Here is a 15,184-nt window from a genome sequence, read left to right on the forward strand (position 1 = left end):
CACTGAGAGTTCCCAGGGAAATGTAGGAAAATTATATCTATCAAAACATATAGTATGTATAAGAGATTACTGGAAAACTGCCTTCTAAAGACATTGCTGATAACTCCATTTGCAAACCTCTTAGCAAATATTAGTATGAAGAATGTAAAGGAACCTCAGGGAGGTCTAGCGTCCTATTCCCAGATGTGCAGGGCAGGCTGGCTAAATGTGGAGAAATTATTTGGTGACATCTCTGAAACGACTGCTTCTGTTCCAGCCAGGGGAGGCAATTTTCCCAACAGATGAAAATGGAAAACCGATATTTGATTCAGTGGATCTCTGTCACACGTGGGAGGTGAGTCTGGGGAGGAGAGAAGCAGAGGAGGAGCCAGGAGAAGGGGAACCTCCTTCATTTCTTCCACTTGAGACAATGGGCTGTGGACCATCACACTCGGCAGTTCATGAATCTAAGGGCTGGGATGCTGGGGTTGTGGAGAGGGAACCATTGCTGAAATGTTCACAGAGGGGAATGAAATGGAGAATTTGGGACAGTGTAGATAGGCATCTCTTTCCTTCCATGTGGTTGTCTTCTCCAGGGTTTTCTAAGGAGGAGATGCTACTTCTTCTTCTTGTGTCATGACCTTTTCCCCCTTTATCTCCTTGATAAGCAATGCTAATTCTTGACCAGAGACCCTCTTAACGATTTTTCAGCATTTCTTATTGCTATATTACCCATTCCAAGTGACTGCTCACCACCCCCCCACCCCTGCCAGGCCCTGGAGAAGTGTAAGGATGCAGGGCTGACCAAGTCCATCGGGGTGTCCAACTTCAACCACAAGCAGCTGGAGAAGATCCTGAACAAGCCGGGGCTCAAGTACAAGCCCGTCTGTAATCAGGTGAGCAGCTCGGCTCCTCTCCCTCCTGCTCTCCAGAACCTCCTTCTTGCACTGGAGCCTGATGTCTGTCTGTCCTTCCCTCCTGTTCATCTGACCTTTGTGGACAGAGGATTCTACACAGCTGAGCCTGTGTCCGGACTGTGTGAATAGAATCTATAACAGTATCTTCGATAAACTCTGGGTGGAAAAGTTGGGGATGGCTTCCTGCTCAATTGTGGTGGGGACTGAGGGAAGGTAACGGAAGTGAAGGAGGTGAATTTCCTCCAGAATTTAGAGGAAGGAGGCGTTTCCCTGAGCTGAAAGCATGACCAGAAATCAGGTGTGAAAGTGCTTGGATGAAACTGTGTACATGAAGAAAGACCATGAAAACATGGAGTGGGAAGTAAATACAGAAAAAAACAGGTGAGACAGGTGTTGTTTGTGTGTGGTTTAGATGCCTGAATCCTTAGTCTTGGTGTCCCAGCTTCAACAGGGAGCACAGTACAGAGAAATGTGCTGGAGACTATGAGAGTCACCCAGGTTAGAGCATGAAGTTAAACACTTATGTTGATCCTAACAGGTGATGGAAGAGTTACTCAGGAATTAGAGCAGACCTTATGATTTCAGTTCAGTTCAGTTCAGTTCAGTCCCTTAGTCATGTCTGACTCTTTGCAACCCCATGGACTGCAGCACGCCAGGCCTCCCTGTCCATCACCAACTGCCAGAGCTTATTCAAACTCAAGTCCATTGAGTCATTGAGGCCATCCACCAATCTCATCCTCTATTGTCCCCCTTTTTTCTCGCCTTCAATCTCTCCCAGCATCAGAGTGTTTTCCAATGAGTCAGTTCTTTGCATCAGGTAGCCAAAGTATTGGAGTTTCAGCCTCAGCATCAGTCCTTACTATGATCATTCAGGAATGATTTCCTTTAAGATTGACTGGTTGGATCTCCTTGCAGTCTAAGGCACTCTCAAGAATCTTTTCCAACACCACAGTTCAAAAGCATCAATTCTTCGGCCCTCTGCTTTTTTATGGTCCAACTCTCACATCCATACATGACTACTGGAAAAAGCATAGCTTTGACTACACGTTCCTTTGTCGGCAAAGTAACATGTCTACTTTTTAATATGCTTTCTAGGTTGGTCAATTTTTCCTTCCAAGGAGCAATCATCTCTTAATTTCATGGCTTCAGTCACCATCTGCAGTGATTCTGGAGCCCCCGTAAATAAAGTCTCACACTGTTTCCATTGTTTCCCAATTATTTGTCATGAAGTGATGGGACGGGATGCCAGCATCTTCATTTTTTGAATGTAGAATTTTATTTTATTTTATTTTTAGTTTTATTTTTACTTTATTTTACTTTACAATACTGTATTGGTTTTGCCATACATTGACATGAATCCACCATGGGTGTATACAAGCTCCCAATCCTGAATCCCCCTCCCACCTCCCACCCCATATCATCTCTCTGGATCATCCCCATGCACCAGCCCCAAGCATCCTGTATCCTGTATCGAACATAGACTGGCACTTCGTTTCTTACATGATAGTATACATGTTTCAAAGCCATTCTCCCAAATCATCCCACCCTCTCCCTCTCCCTCAGAGAATTCTACATTCATAGATGGTAATGATGACCCTTTATGAATGTAGAATTTTAAACCAACTTTTTCACTCTGTTTCACTTTCATCAAGAGGCTCTTGGTTCATCTTCACTTTCTGCCATGAGGGTGGTGTCATCTGGATATCTGAGGTTATTGATATTTCTCCCAGCAATCTTGATTCCAGTATGTGCTTCATCCATAAGCAGGGTGAAAACATACAGCCTTGACTTATTCATTTCCCATTTGGAACCTGTCTGTTGTTCCATGCTTCCCTGGTGGCTCAGATGGTAAAGCGTCTGCCTGCAATGTAGGAGATTTGTGTTCGATTCCTGAGTTGGGAAGATCCCCTGGAGTTGGAAATGGCACCCCACTCCAGTACCCTTGCCTGGAAAACCCCATGGACAGAGGAGCCTGGTAGGCTACAGTCCATAGGGTCACAAAGAGTTGGACATGACTGAGCAGCTTCTTTTTCCTTTCCTGTTGTTCCATATCCAGTTCTAACTGTTCCTTCTTGATCTGCATACAGATTTCTCAGGCAGGTAAGGTGGTCTTGTATTCTCATTTCTTGAAGAATTTTCCAGTTTGTTGTGATCCACACAGTCAAAGGCTTTGGCATACTCAATAAAGCAGAAGTAGATGTTTTTCTGGAATTCTCTTGCTTTTTCAATGATCCAGCAGATGTTGCCAATTTGACCTCTGTTTCCTCTGCCTTTTCTAAATCTAGCTTGAATATCTGGACGTTCATGGTTCACATACTGTTGAAGCCTGGCTTGGAGAATTTTGAGCATTACTTTATTAGTGTGTGAGATGAGTGCAACTGTGTGGTAGTTTGAGCATCCTTTGGCATTGTCTTTCTTTGGGACTGGAATGAAAACTGACCTTTTCCAGTCCTGTGGCCGCTGCTGAGTTTTCCAAATTTGCTGGCGTATTGAGTCCAGCACTTTCACAGCATCATCTTTTAGGATTTGAAATAGCTCAACTGGAATTCCATCCCTTCCAATAGCTTTGTTCCTAGTGATACTTCCTAAGGCCCACTTGACTTCCCATTCCAGGATGTCTGGCTCTAGGTGAGTGATCACACCATTGTGATTATCTGGGTCGTGAAGGTCTTTTTTGTATAATTCTTCTGTGTATCCTTGCCACCTCTTCTTTATATCTTCTGCTTCTGTTAGGTCCATATCATTTCTGTCCTTTATTGAGCCCCTCTTTGCATGAAATGCTCCCTTGGTATCTGTAATTTTCTTGAAGAAATCTCTAGTGTTTCCCATTCTATGGTTTTCCTCTATTTCTTTGCATTGATCCCCGAGGGAGACTTTCTTATCTCTCCTTGCTATTCTTTAGAACTCTGCATTCAAAGGAGTATATCTTTCCTTTTCTCCTTTGCCTTTCAGTATTCTTCTTTTCATAGCTATTTGTAAGGCCTCCTCAGACAACCATTTTGCCTTTTTGCATTTCTTTTTCTTAAGAATAGTGTTGATCACTGCCTCTTGCACAATGTCATGAATCTCTGTCCATAGTTCTTCAGGCACTCTGTCTACCAGATGTAATCCCTTCAATCTATTTCTCACTTCCACTGTATAATTGTAAAGGATTTGATTTGGGTCATATCTAAATGGTCTAGTGGTTTTCCACACTTTCTTCAATTTAAGTCTGAATTTGGCAATAAGAAGTTCATGATCAGATCCACAGTCAGCTCTCAGTCTTGTTTTTGCTGACTGTATAGAGCTTCTCCATCTTTGGCTGCAAAGAATATAATCAATCTGATTTTGGTATTTATCATCTGGTGATATTCATATGTAGAATCTTCCCTTGTGTCGTTGGAAGAGGGTGTTTGCTATGACCATTGTGTCTCTTGGCCAAACTTTGTTAGCCTTTGCCCTGCTTCATTTTGTACTCCAAAGCTAAATTTACCTGTTACTCCAGGTGTCTCTTGACTTCCTTCTTTTACATTCCAGTCCCCTGTAATGAAAAGGACATCTTTCTGGGGTGTTAGTTCTAGAAGGTCTTGTAGGTCTTCATAGAACCGTTCAACTTCAGCTTCTTCAGCATTACTGGTCACAGCACAGAATTGGATTATTGTGAGAATGAATGTTTTACCTTGTAAACAAACAGAGATCTTTCTGTTTTTTTGGAGATGCATCCAAGTACTGCATATTGGACTCTTTTGGTGACTATGATGGCTACTCCATTTCTTCTAAGGGATTATTGCCCACGGTAGTAGATATAATTAATGCTCATCTGAGTTAAATTCACCTATTCCAGTCCACCGAGCCCACCCATCCAATCCAATCATGATTCCTAAAATGTTGATGTTCACTATTGCCATCTCCTGTTTGACCACTTCCAATTTGCCTTGATTCATGGACCTAACATTCCAGGTTCCTATACAGTATTGTTCTTTACAGCAATGGACTTTGCTTCCATCACCAGTCATATCCACAACTGGGCATTGTTTTTGCTTTGGCTCTGTCTTTTCATTTTTTCTGGAATTATTTCTCCACTGATCTCCAGTAGCATATTGGACACCTACTGACATGGAGAGTTCATCTTTCAGTATCCTATCTTTTTGCCTTTTCATGGGGTTCTCAAAGCAAGAATACTGAAGTCGTTTGCCATTCCCTTCTCCAGTGGATCATGTTTTTTCATAACTCTCCACCACGACCTGTCCATCTTGGGTGGCCCTACACAGCATGGCTGATAGTTTTATTGAGTTATACAAGGCTATGGTCTATGCGATCAGTTTGGTTAGTTTTCTGTTATTGTGGTTTTCATATGTCTGTCCTCTGACGGATAAGGATAAGAGGCTTATGGAAACTTCCTGATGGGAGAGACTGACTGAGGAGTATGGCAGGTCACTGCTGACCGGTACCTCTGTAGGAGAGACTCAAACATAATTCTGGCTCAGTCTCTGTGTCCTGGTGCAGAAAAGGTTTGTTTGAGCCCTCTGAGGTCCCTGGCGGGTATGAGGTTTTATTCTAAATGTGATTTTGCCCTCCAAAGATGGAGAAGTGCTATACAGTCAGCAAAAACAAGACCAAGAGCTGACTGTGGCTCAGATAATGAACTCCTTATTGCCAAATTCAGACTTGAATTGAAGAAAGTAGGGAAAACCACTAGACTATTCATGTATGACCTAAATCAAAGCCCTTATGATTATACAGTGGAAGTGAGAAATAGATTTAAGGGATTAGATCTGATAGACAGAGTGCCTGATGAACTATAGACTGAGGTTTGTGACACTGTACAGGAGACAGGGATCAAGACCATCCCCATGGAAAAGAAATGCAAAAACACAAAATGGCTATCTGAGGAGGCCTTACGAATAGCTGTGAAAAGAAGAGAAGTGAAAAGCAAAGGAGAAAAGGAAAGATATAGGCATCTGAATGCAGAGCTCCAAAGAATAGCAAGGAGAGATAAGAAAGCCTTCCTCAGTGATCAATGCAAAGAAATAGAGGAAAAAAACAGAATGGGAAAGACTAGAGACCTCTTCAAGAAAATTACAGATACCAAGGGAACATTTCATGCAGAGATGGGCTCAATAAAGGACAGAAATTGTTTGGACCTAACAGAAGCAGAAGATATTAAGAAGAGGTGACAAGAATACATAGAAGAACTATACAAAAAAGAGCTTCACGATCAAGATAATCACGATGGTGTGATCATTCACTTAGAACCAGTCGTCCTGGAATGTGAAGTCAAGTGGGCCTTAGAAAGCATCACTATGAACAAAGCTAGTGGAATTCCAGTTGATGTGTGATGGAATTCCAGTTGAGCTATTTCAAATCCTGAAATATGATGCTGTGAAAGTGCTGGACTCAATATGCCAGCAAATCTGGAAAACTCAGCAGTGGCCACAGGACTGGAAAAGGTCAGTTTTCATTCCAATCCCAAAGAAAGGCAATGCCAAAGAATGCTCAAACTACCGCAATTGCACTCATCTCACACGCTAGTAAAGTAATGCTCAGAATTCTCCAAGCCAGGCTTTAGCAATACGTGAACCGTGAACTTCCAGATGTTCAAGCTGGTTTTAGAAAAGGCAGAGGGACCAGAGACCAAATTGCCAAACCACTGGATCATAGAAAAAGGAAGAGTGTTCCAGAAAAATATCTATTTGTGCTTTATTGACTATGCCAAAGCCTTTGACTGTGTGGATCACAATAAACTGTGGAAAATTCTGAAAGAGATGAGAATACCAGACCACCTGAACTGCCTCTTGAGAAACCTGTAGGCAGGTCAGAAAGCAACAGTTAGAACTGGATATGGACCAACAGACTGGTTCCAAATAGGAAAAGGAGTACGTCAAGGCTGTATATTGTCACCCTGCTTATTTAACATATATGCAGAGTACATCATGAGAAACGCTGGGCTGGAAGAAGCACAAGCTGGAATCAAGATTGCCAGGTGAAATATCAATAACCTCAGATATGCAGATGACACCACCCTTATAGCAAAAAGTGAAGAGGAACTAAAAAGCCTCCTGATGAAAGTGAAAGAAGAGAGTGAAAAAGTTGGCTTAAAGCTCAACATTCAGAAAACGAAGATCATGGCATCCGGTCCCATCACTTCATGGCAGATAGATGGGGAAACAGAGTCAGACTTTATTTTTGGGGGCTCCAAAATCACTGCAGATGGTGATTGTAGCCATGAAATTAAAAGAAGCTACTCCTTGAAAGGAAAGTTATGACCAACCTAGAGAGCATATTAAAAAGCAGATATTACTTTGCCAACAAAGGTCCATCTAGTCAAGGCTATGGTTTTTCCAGTGGTCATGTATGGATGTGAGAATTGGACTGTGAAGAAAGCTGAGCACTGAAGAACTGATGCTTTTGAACTGTGGTGTTGGAGAAGACTTTTGAGAGTCCCTTGGACTTCAGGGAGATCCAACCAGTCCATCCTAAATGAGATCAGTCCTAAATGTTCACTGGGAGGACTGATGCTGAAGCTGCAACTCCAATCCTTTGGCCACCTCATGCGAAGAATTTACTCATTGGAAAAGACTCTGATGCTGGGAGGGATTGGGGGCAGGAGGAGAAGGGGATGACAGAGGATGAGATGGCTGGATGGCATCAACAACTCAACGGACATGAATTTGAGCGAACTCCGGGAGTTGGTGATGGACAGGGAGGCCTGGCGTGGTGCAATTCATGGGGTCACAAGGAATCGGACACGACTGAGCAACTGAACTGAACTGAACTGAACTGAACTGAACTGAACTGTCTTGCCGGGGTTTCTTTTTTGACCTTGGATGTGAGGTATCCTTTTTTGGTGGGATTCAACATTCTCCTGTTGACAGTTGTTCAGCAGCAAGTTGTAATTTTGGAGTTCTCACAGAAGAAGATGGGCACATGTCCTTCTACTTCGCCATCTTGAAGACTTGTAGATTCATCATCCCCTGAGGCAACATTTTTCATTGGTAGTGTTTCATGGGGGCTTTTTGATTAATATTGGGTACCAAAAATGCAAATTTTTCTTTGGCTTGTGGAGCTAAGGGAATCGTTGGAAATAACCTTTAAGATCCAGAACTATAATTGGCCAATTCTGTGGTGTGGCCGAAGGGGATGGGAGTCCAGGCTGCAAGGTCCCCATGAGTTGCATTACTGCATTACTAGCTCAAAGCTCATGAAGCAGCCTCCATTTGCCTGATTTTTTATGGACTGTGAAAACTGGAGTATTCCAAGGACTAGTACTCTCCTCTATGTGTCCTGCTTGAAACTGTTCTTCTACCAAGGCTTGTAAATGTATAAGTTTCTCCCTTGCTAGAAGCCATTGATCCACCCAAACAGGTTTAGATGTAAGCCATGTTAGAGATGTGGCATGTGGTGGCAGAGAAACTTCAGTGGTGTTTTAGACACTATGTCGTGTCTGACACATGTGACGCCATGGACTGTAGCTTGCCAGGCTCCTCTGTCCATGGGATACTCCAGGCAAGAAATCAGGAGTGGGTTGCCATTTCCTTCTCCAGGGGATCTTCCTGACCCAGGAATCGAACCTGGGTCTCCTGCACTGTGGGCAGATTTTTACCAACTGAGCTATGAGGGAAGCCCAGAGAAACTTTGCTGCTGCTGCTGCTGCTGCTGCTAAGTCACTTCAGTCATGTCCGACTCTGTGCGACTCCATAGATGGCAGGCTACCAGGTCCCCCCATCCCTGGGATTCTCCAGGCAAGAACACTGGAGTGGGTTGCCATTTCCCTCTCCAATGCATGAAAGTCAAAAGTGAAAGTGAAGTCGCTCAATGGCCCTCAGTTGGCCCTTTTCTGTCCAGTTTCGGCTGAACAGATAAAGGAGAAGGATCTCCCTATAAATTATTTCCTAGCTCTTTTGCTGGTTGGCATCCCACTCTTGCCATCATATGATCTGCCTTTTCCTCATTGGAAGGAACTAGGTGCCAATGGGCAAGCGGATCTCTGCCCCATAAATTTCAGGGAATGTCTGCAATAAAAGGTTGAAAGTGAGCAAGTTGTTTTTTGGGCTCTAGGCAAGGAAGAACTGTTGCACTTTGAACAAACTGTGGAGGTTCCTCCAAGCCTGATTATCTTTTCCTGCGGTTCAGTCAGGGGCCAATCAGCTGGCCATTGAGGAGAAGTAATGATGGAAATGTCAACCCTAGAATCTACGATTTCAGAGAATGTTTTTGCTTGGATTTTAGCCTTACACGTGGGCCGATCTGAGAGTATTTGTTGAGTAAAGCACACTACTTGATCACCTGTGCTCCGAAATCCTTGTTCTCCTCTGGTGACAGGATTATAGTTGTTAGAGGCATGGTAAGGCAAGAGAAGGAGTTTAGCAATTTGTTGAGCTCGAGGAATGACATGGAATTAATGAGAGAGAGCCATTACTTTAATTCTCCTGAATAGTCTGGGTCAATAAGGCCAGGAAGAATTTGGAGGCCCTTAAGGGTAAGGCCTGGAGAAGGCAATGGCACCCCACTCCAGTACTCTTGCCTGGAAAATCCCATGGACGAAGGAGTCTGGTAGGCTGCCGTCCATGGGGTCGCTAAGAGTCAGACACAACTGAGTGACTTCACTTTTACTTTTCACTTTCATGCATTAGAAAAGGAAATGGCAACCCACTCCAGTGTTCTTGCCTGGAGAATCCCAGGGACAGGGGAGCCTCGTCGGCTCCCGTCTATGGGGTCGCACAGAGTTGGACACAACTGAAGCGACTTAGCAAGGGTAAGGCCACTTCTGTCCAGAATGAGTCTTATGGTCCCTGGTGGAATGGGACCTTGGATCCTAGTAGGGATTGCTACTGGATGGTGGTTGGGGGGGTGGAGGGGGTCCAATTCACTAATTCAGACAGTTACTCAGGTTGGGAGGTCCAACCCAGAACTTCCACTGATAGAGACTGAGAGGCTGGAGATAGGCTGAAGGGTGTGCTGGAGGTCCTCACAGTGTATGCCCACACTGTTTGTGGGGCCTGGGGCGGTTTCCGGGCTGCAAAAGGGAACTGTTTTTATGGAATTTTGATCTGCATTGATTAGCCCAATGATTGCCTTTTTGGTACCTAGGACACAGGTGTTTTATTTTCACCAGTAGGCGGAGCAATTGTAACATCTATTTTGGGCCTAGAACAGCAAACCTTTTTCATATGTCCGGGTTTTCCGCATTGAAAGCATTTGGCATGAGAAGAGCTAAAATTATTTTTAAAGGCAGCACAAATTGCTTGGGCTAGCTTGATTTGTTTGTGAGTCTGTGTACCAACATTTTGACACTCGAACAAAATCGGCAAGGCTGCCATTTTGACGAATAATGTTAAGGGCGGCCTTGGAATCTTTATTGGCATTTTTATAGGCTAATTGTTTTAACAAAATGTCCTCTGCTCTAGAAATATTAATTTGAGAGCGGAGAGCAGATGTGAGCTGGTCTAAAATTCAGTGAAGTCTTTTCTGGGTCTCTGTAATATTTTAACAAATGAACCAGTAGGCTCGCTGAGTTCTCATACTGATTGCCACCATTTCAGCAGCATTTTCCAATCTGTACATATGCTCCCACCAGTATACCTTAATAAGTCAATTGGGCTATTGGACTGGTAAATTGCCCTGTGCCCATGAGCATTTCAAAAGTAAGATTATCTCCACTGGCCAAATTAATACAGACTTGTTCTTGGCACAATTCAGTATAAGAGACAAAAATCTGTAAATATTGGGGACCACTTAAAGCTATTTGGCTAGCATTTTAACATCATAAGGAGAGCATCTCCCATGCAAACAAATTTCCAACAGCTCCCATGTATGTGTAGAGAGAATTGACCCCGTTCATTCTAACACTAGATTAGTTCCTTTAAAACCTGATATCAAAAGTTTCATGGATTGCAATAACCTGAGTGGGATTATTGGGGTTGGGCCTGTAATCGATAGGGAAAGCAAAATGGTCTTCAATGTCTAAAGCACCCATAGGAAGGCCGGAGGCCATGGACTGCTGAAACCACGTCGGCGGCTTGCCCTCTAGAGACATTTCTGGACCCAGTGGAGGCGGCGGTAGTGGAAAATTGAGCTTGGGTGGCAAAGGGGTGGAAGAGTTAACAAGACGTTTGAGGACACCGTCTTCTCACATTATTTCTCAGTCTGTCAAGGGTATAGGACCAATCACACTAGCCCCCAGGTGACAAATACCATCAGAGATATGCAATCCCCTCTCTTGTGTGCTGTTTTCAATTTTTTTTCACTGGATCCCAATTTTCAATATCTAGAGTGCCTTCTTCTGGAAACTAAAGATTATATTTAACCACCTCTCTTAGCAATTGTGTCAATGGCTCCTCTTTCACCTGCACTCCTGCAGTCTGGAGGAGGTGTCTTAAAAGCTAGAGATGATGTGTCTCAGCTTTACTCAAGTCCTTCCCCATTGACACCCTGACTTGGACAACAAGGGACTTCCTACCCTTAGAGTTTGAGGGCCTGGTTGTGATCCAGGCATCTCAGCTACCGCTCACTGTCTTCACTTTGACATTTTTCCCTCGGGGGAATCCTTCCCGACTTCAGGTCCCTGTACTCGAGCCACCTGCCATGTCCAGCACAGAGGGTAAGAAAGACCTGAACCGGGAGTGAGCATGTAATGAAAAGACAGACACATCTAATTTGCAAGCGGGGGATCAGGGGACCCTCCTGCTCTCCATGGCAGGAAGCCAAGACGTCTCCTTTCAGCCCGCACGTTTATGGGCAGAAGTCATGAGATCACTAGGAAATAGCTATACTGGGGAGTCTGATCAGCACACCATAAAGAGGGAGTAAAGTTGAGGCTCTGCTGTTGATCAGGAACATTTGTTTTGTTTCCACGGGGATGGACGCGGGGGCCAGCAGTGAAGCGGAGCAGAGAGCACGCCCAGCCCAGAGTCTGTCCATTTAGCATGCTTACTAGCACAATCATGAGGGCACCGTTTGCCGCACCCTCGAGCCATGGTGCAGGTTCTGGTGTCGGCTCTGCCAGGCTGCAACAATATTTGCTGACCTGGGTCTGATTGTGGTTCACATGTAATTTTGAGTCATCTGAAGCTCTTTTAATGTAAAACGTCATTGTGTTACCAAGATATCCAGGCAAGATTTTGACAAATACACTGTATTTATCATTGCTATTTTGTGATGCTAATTAACTTGTTTCTGTAATCCTAGATTACGTAAATTAGTAGTTAAATCTGAACTCCTTGCTACATCAAGTTTAAATACTTTGACAAGAAAATGTTAGTTGCATGCTTTGTCCCTAAATGAACCAGGGTAGGAAGTGCATGGTGACAAGTTGTCCCACTGTGAGTGACAGTACTTTTGTTTTTCTGGTAAAGCTATTAGTAGCTGGATATTTTATTTGGAAATGTTCATTTTCCCTCTTGAAATTATCTAGTCATCTGTTGGATGATAACCATCATCAGGGGAAGTTTGATTTCCCCCAAGTTTTCATGTAATGGTTGAGAATCCATTGATGACTTTCAACTGAATTAATTATTTCATTGGAACGTTTTTCATTATTTTCCATTTTAAATGCTCTTTTTAGTCTTCTGACCTGACATTTTATTGTAAAAGTAGAATTCCCTCATTATTCAGGATAAAATACATCTATTCCTATAAGACAGGGGAGAACACTGCACTCCTTCTCATTAGCTGTCAATTTCTGAGAAAAGATGTATTGTAATAATCACCATCTGTGGAGAGAAGCATTTTTGCTCTTTCTTCCTCTCTCAGGGATTTATTTTGCCTCTGTGTGCTATATTTGCTTTCACTCATGATTCCCTTTGGTGCTCAAATCTACTGAAATGTCACCAATGGGAATTCATCAAACTGGTTCTTTTGTCCTTCAGACATTTCTTCATAAGATTATGCAATTTCTTTCTTTCTGGAGTTGTTTGATGTCCAAAGCTTAGACAGCTCTTTTCCTGTCCCAGGTCTGGAATTCGGCATTTATCTTGGTCTGTTCAGTGGTGTTCAGCAACCAAGATCTGGTCCGTAGAATTACTTGTTCTAGGTAATGTCATTATTTTTTTACTTTTTCAGGGGACAGAAGTATAATTTTTAAAACATCTTTCCTTGATATTTCCGGTTGTAATTTGATGTGACACAGGTTTTCTTTAGCATATGTAATCCTTACTTTCAAGCTTTCTCTGGTGTGTTACCTTTTCATATAATCTGACACTCTTTTCTGTTGGCTTCTACAGGTGGAATGTCACCCTTATCTCAACCAGAGCAAACTGCTGGAGTTCTGCAAGTCACATGATATTGTCCTAGTTGCCTATGGTGCTCTGGGAGCCCAACGAACATTACAATGGTAATGAACATTGTGGATGGGCACAAGAAGTTTATCTAAAACTCATTTTTTGATGAAAATATTATTATTCTGTACTCAGTGCTTTGGAGATAACTCTCAAAGGGTAGAGGAGAGAGAAGACAGATGGGAGATATACTCTTTTGTCTTTTCATCACCCAGCTAGATTTCTTACATTGTATGTGTCTTGTATATAGATTTTAACACAAGTGTCTGTGTTAAAATCTCTATATAATCCCCAGTTGATAACTAAGACATAAGCTTTGTCATAATTTACTTATTTGTGGACTAATGATCACATTACTATAATAGACTTACCAAGGGTCCTTCATCTTATGTCTAAAATCAGGATAATAGTACATAATTTCCAGGTTTATCATGATTGAAAAATAAGTACAAGTTGAACCATTTTTGTAAATATTTGTAGAAAAATTGCACAATGTAAATAATTATGAAATGCCCGGTCTTCATTTTCAAACTACTCAGCTTTTATCAACACCTGAGACTAGTGAAAATTAGAAAAAAATGAAAAACAAAATTTTTCCCAATAGTTCCCATCATGATCTCCTTTCATACCATTGTCTTTACTTTTGAGCATTGATTGGAGAAGAAAAGTAACCATAGAGAAGTAAAAAATGAAACAAAATCCATGAGTTTGGCAGTCCTGGTTTCAACTCAATAATGCATCTGAATCACCCACAGAGATCTGTAATCATAGAATGGGAGGTGACATATTTGAGGTTCTGTATCAGTTTGTCTTCAGCTAAGCCATGGAATTTTGTGCTTCTAACAAGATCCGAGGTGATGCTGATGATGCTGATTTATGGACCACACTTTGAGAAGCACTGGTCTAGAGGTGACATACCTGATCTGTTTGGGAAGCCTCTTCATAAACTGAGTACTTAGTCTTAGCTCCTTGGCATTTCTGAATTTCCTTCCAGGATGAACCCAGACTTCCCCTTTCTCTTGGAGGATCCAGTTCTCTCTGCCATTGCCGAAAAGCACAAGCAAACCCCAGCTCTGGTCGCCCTTCGGTACCAGATACAACGTGGGGTTGTGGTTCTGGCCAAGAGTTACAACAGGAAGCGGATCAAAGAGAACATACAGGTGATGAGTGGGGCTGTGGGCAGAGAGGGCTCTTAAGGAATACCCTTCACGAGGGGCATTCTTTGTCTAACCGAGGACAGACGTGGCTTCCCTTTCCCCTCTTGTTGTCCCCATCCAGCTGGAAAGTCCTCCAGTCCCCGGGGGGAGGCTGGCTCCTTGGGGGAAAGTTTAATGTGATTCTTCCTTCTTTCCAGGTGTTTGACTTTGAACTGACTCCAGAAGACATGAAAGCAATCGAAGGCCTGAATAGCAATATAAGATACTATGATTTGCAACAGTAAGTGACTTGTATATGTTCCACAAATACTGTTTCCTCTAGCATATAGATCAGCAGAGGAATAAGCTTTCTTAAAGCTTAATTTCAGGGAGACAGCCCTGGTTTCCAGTGTAGGAGTATACCAGGGGCTTCCTGCAGACCTCAGACCAGAGGTTTCCTCCAGGTTTCAATCCGATCAACATAAATGTGACTGGGGCCCAGGACAGCCAATCAGTAAAATCCCCAGTGTTGAGATTGTGGTGAATTCACTACGTTGTGCCCCTAATCTCTGTGCCTGGTGTACCTCCTCTCAGGGCTCAGAGACCCAGGAAACACAGAGGGCACAGGGCCTGCAGCCCATTCTTCTTTTGGAAAGTGAAAGCGATAGTTGCTCAGTCTTGTCTGACTCTTTGGACCCCATCAACTGTAGCCCACCAGGCTCCTTCTTTCAGGGACTGATGCAAATGTTTCATCTTTAGTTCTTTGTAGAATCAGGAGGAAATGATACATAATGATGTGTAATAAGGAATCCATCCTGAACTACATTCCTGCTTATCCTAACACAATTGTGAACACATTGTTGATATTTCTGGACGAGGGGCCATGAAGGCCAACATG

The 15,184-nt window shown here is 43.1% G+C and overlaps 1 protein-coding gene across 1 annotated transcript; it reads left to right on the plus strand.

Annotated features, from left to right (window-relative positions):
• The first annotated feature begins 201 nt into the window (after positions 1 to 201).
• On the plus strand, positions 202 to 14,613 carry LOC120860627 (dihydrodiol dehydrogenase 3-like). Its single transcript, XM_040236413.1, has 5 exons — positions 202 to 334; positions 753 to 875; positions 13,097 to 13,206; positions 14,145 to 14,310; positions 14,505 to 14,613. Exons 1-5 carry the CDS (start codon positions 206 to 208, stop codon positions 14,589 to 14,591), a joined length of 615 nt encoding a protein of 204 aa, XP_040092347.1. The 5' UTR covers positions 202 to 205; the 3' UTR covers positions 14,592 to 14,613.
• Positions 14,614 to 15,184: the final 571 nt, after the last annotated feature.

Source organism: Oryx dammah, unplaced genomic scaffold, assembly GCF_014754425.2.
Source record: "Oryx dammah isolate SB20612 unplaced genomic scaffold, SCBI_Odam_1.1 HiC_scaffold_11147, whole genome shotgun sequence".
Taxonomy (NCBI): domain Eukaryota; kingdom Metazoa; phylum Chordata; class Mammalia; order Artiodactyla; family Bovidae; genus Oryx; species Oryx dammah.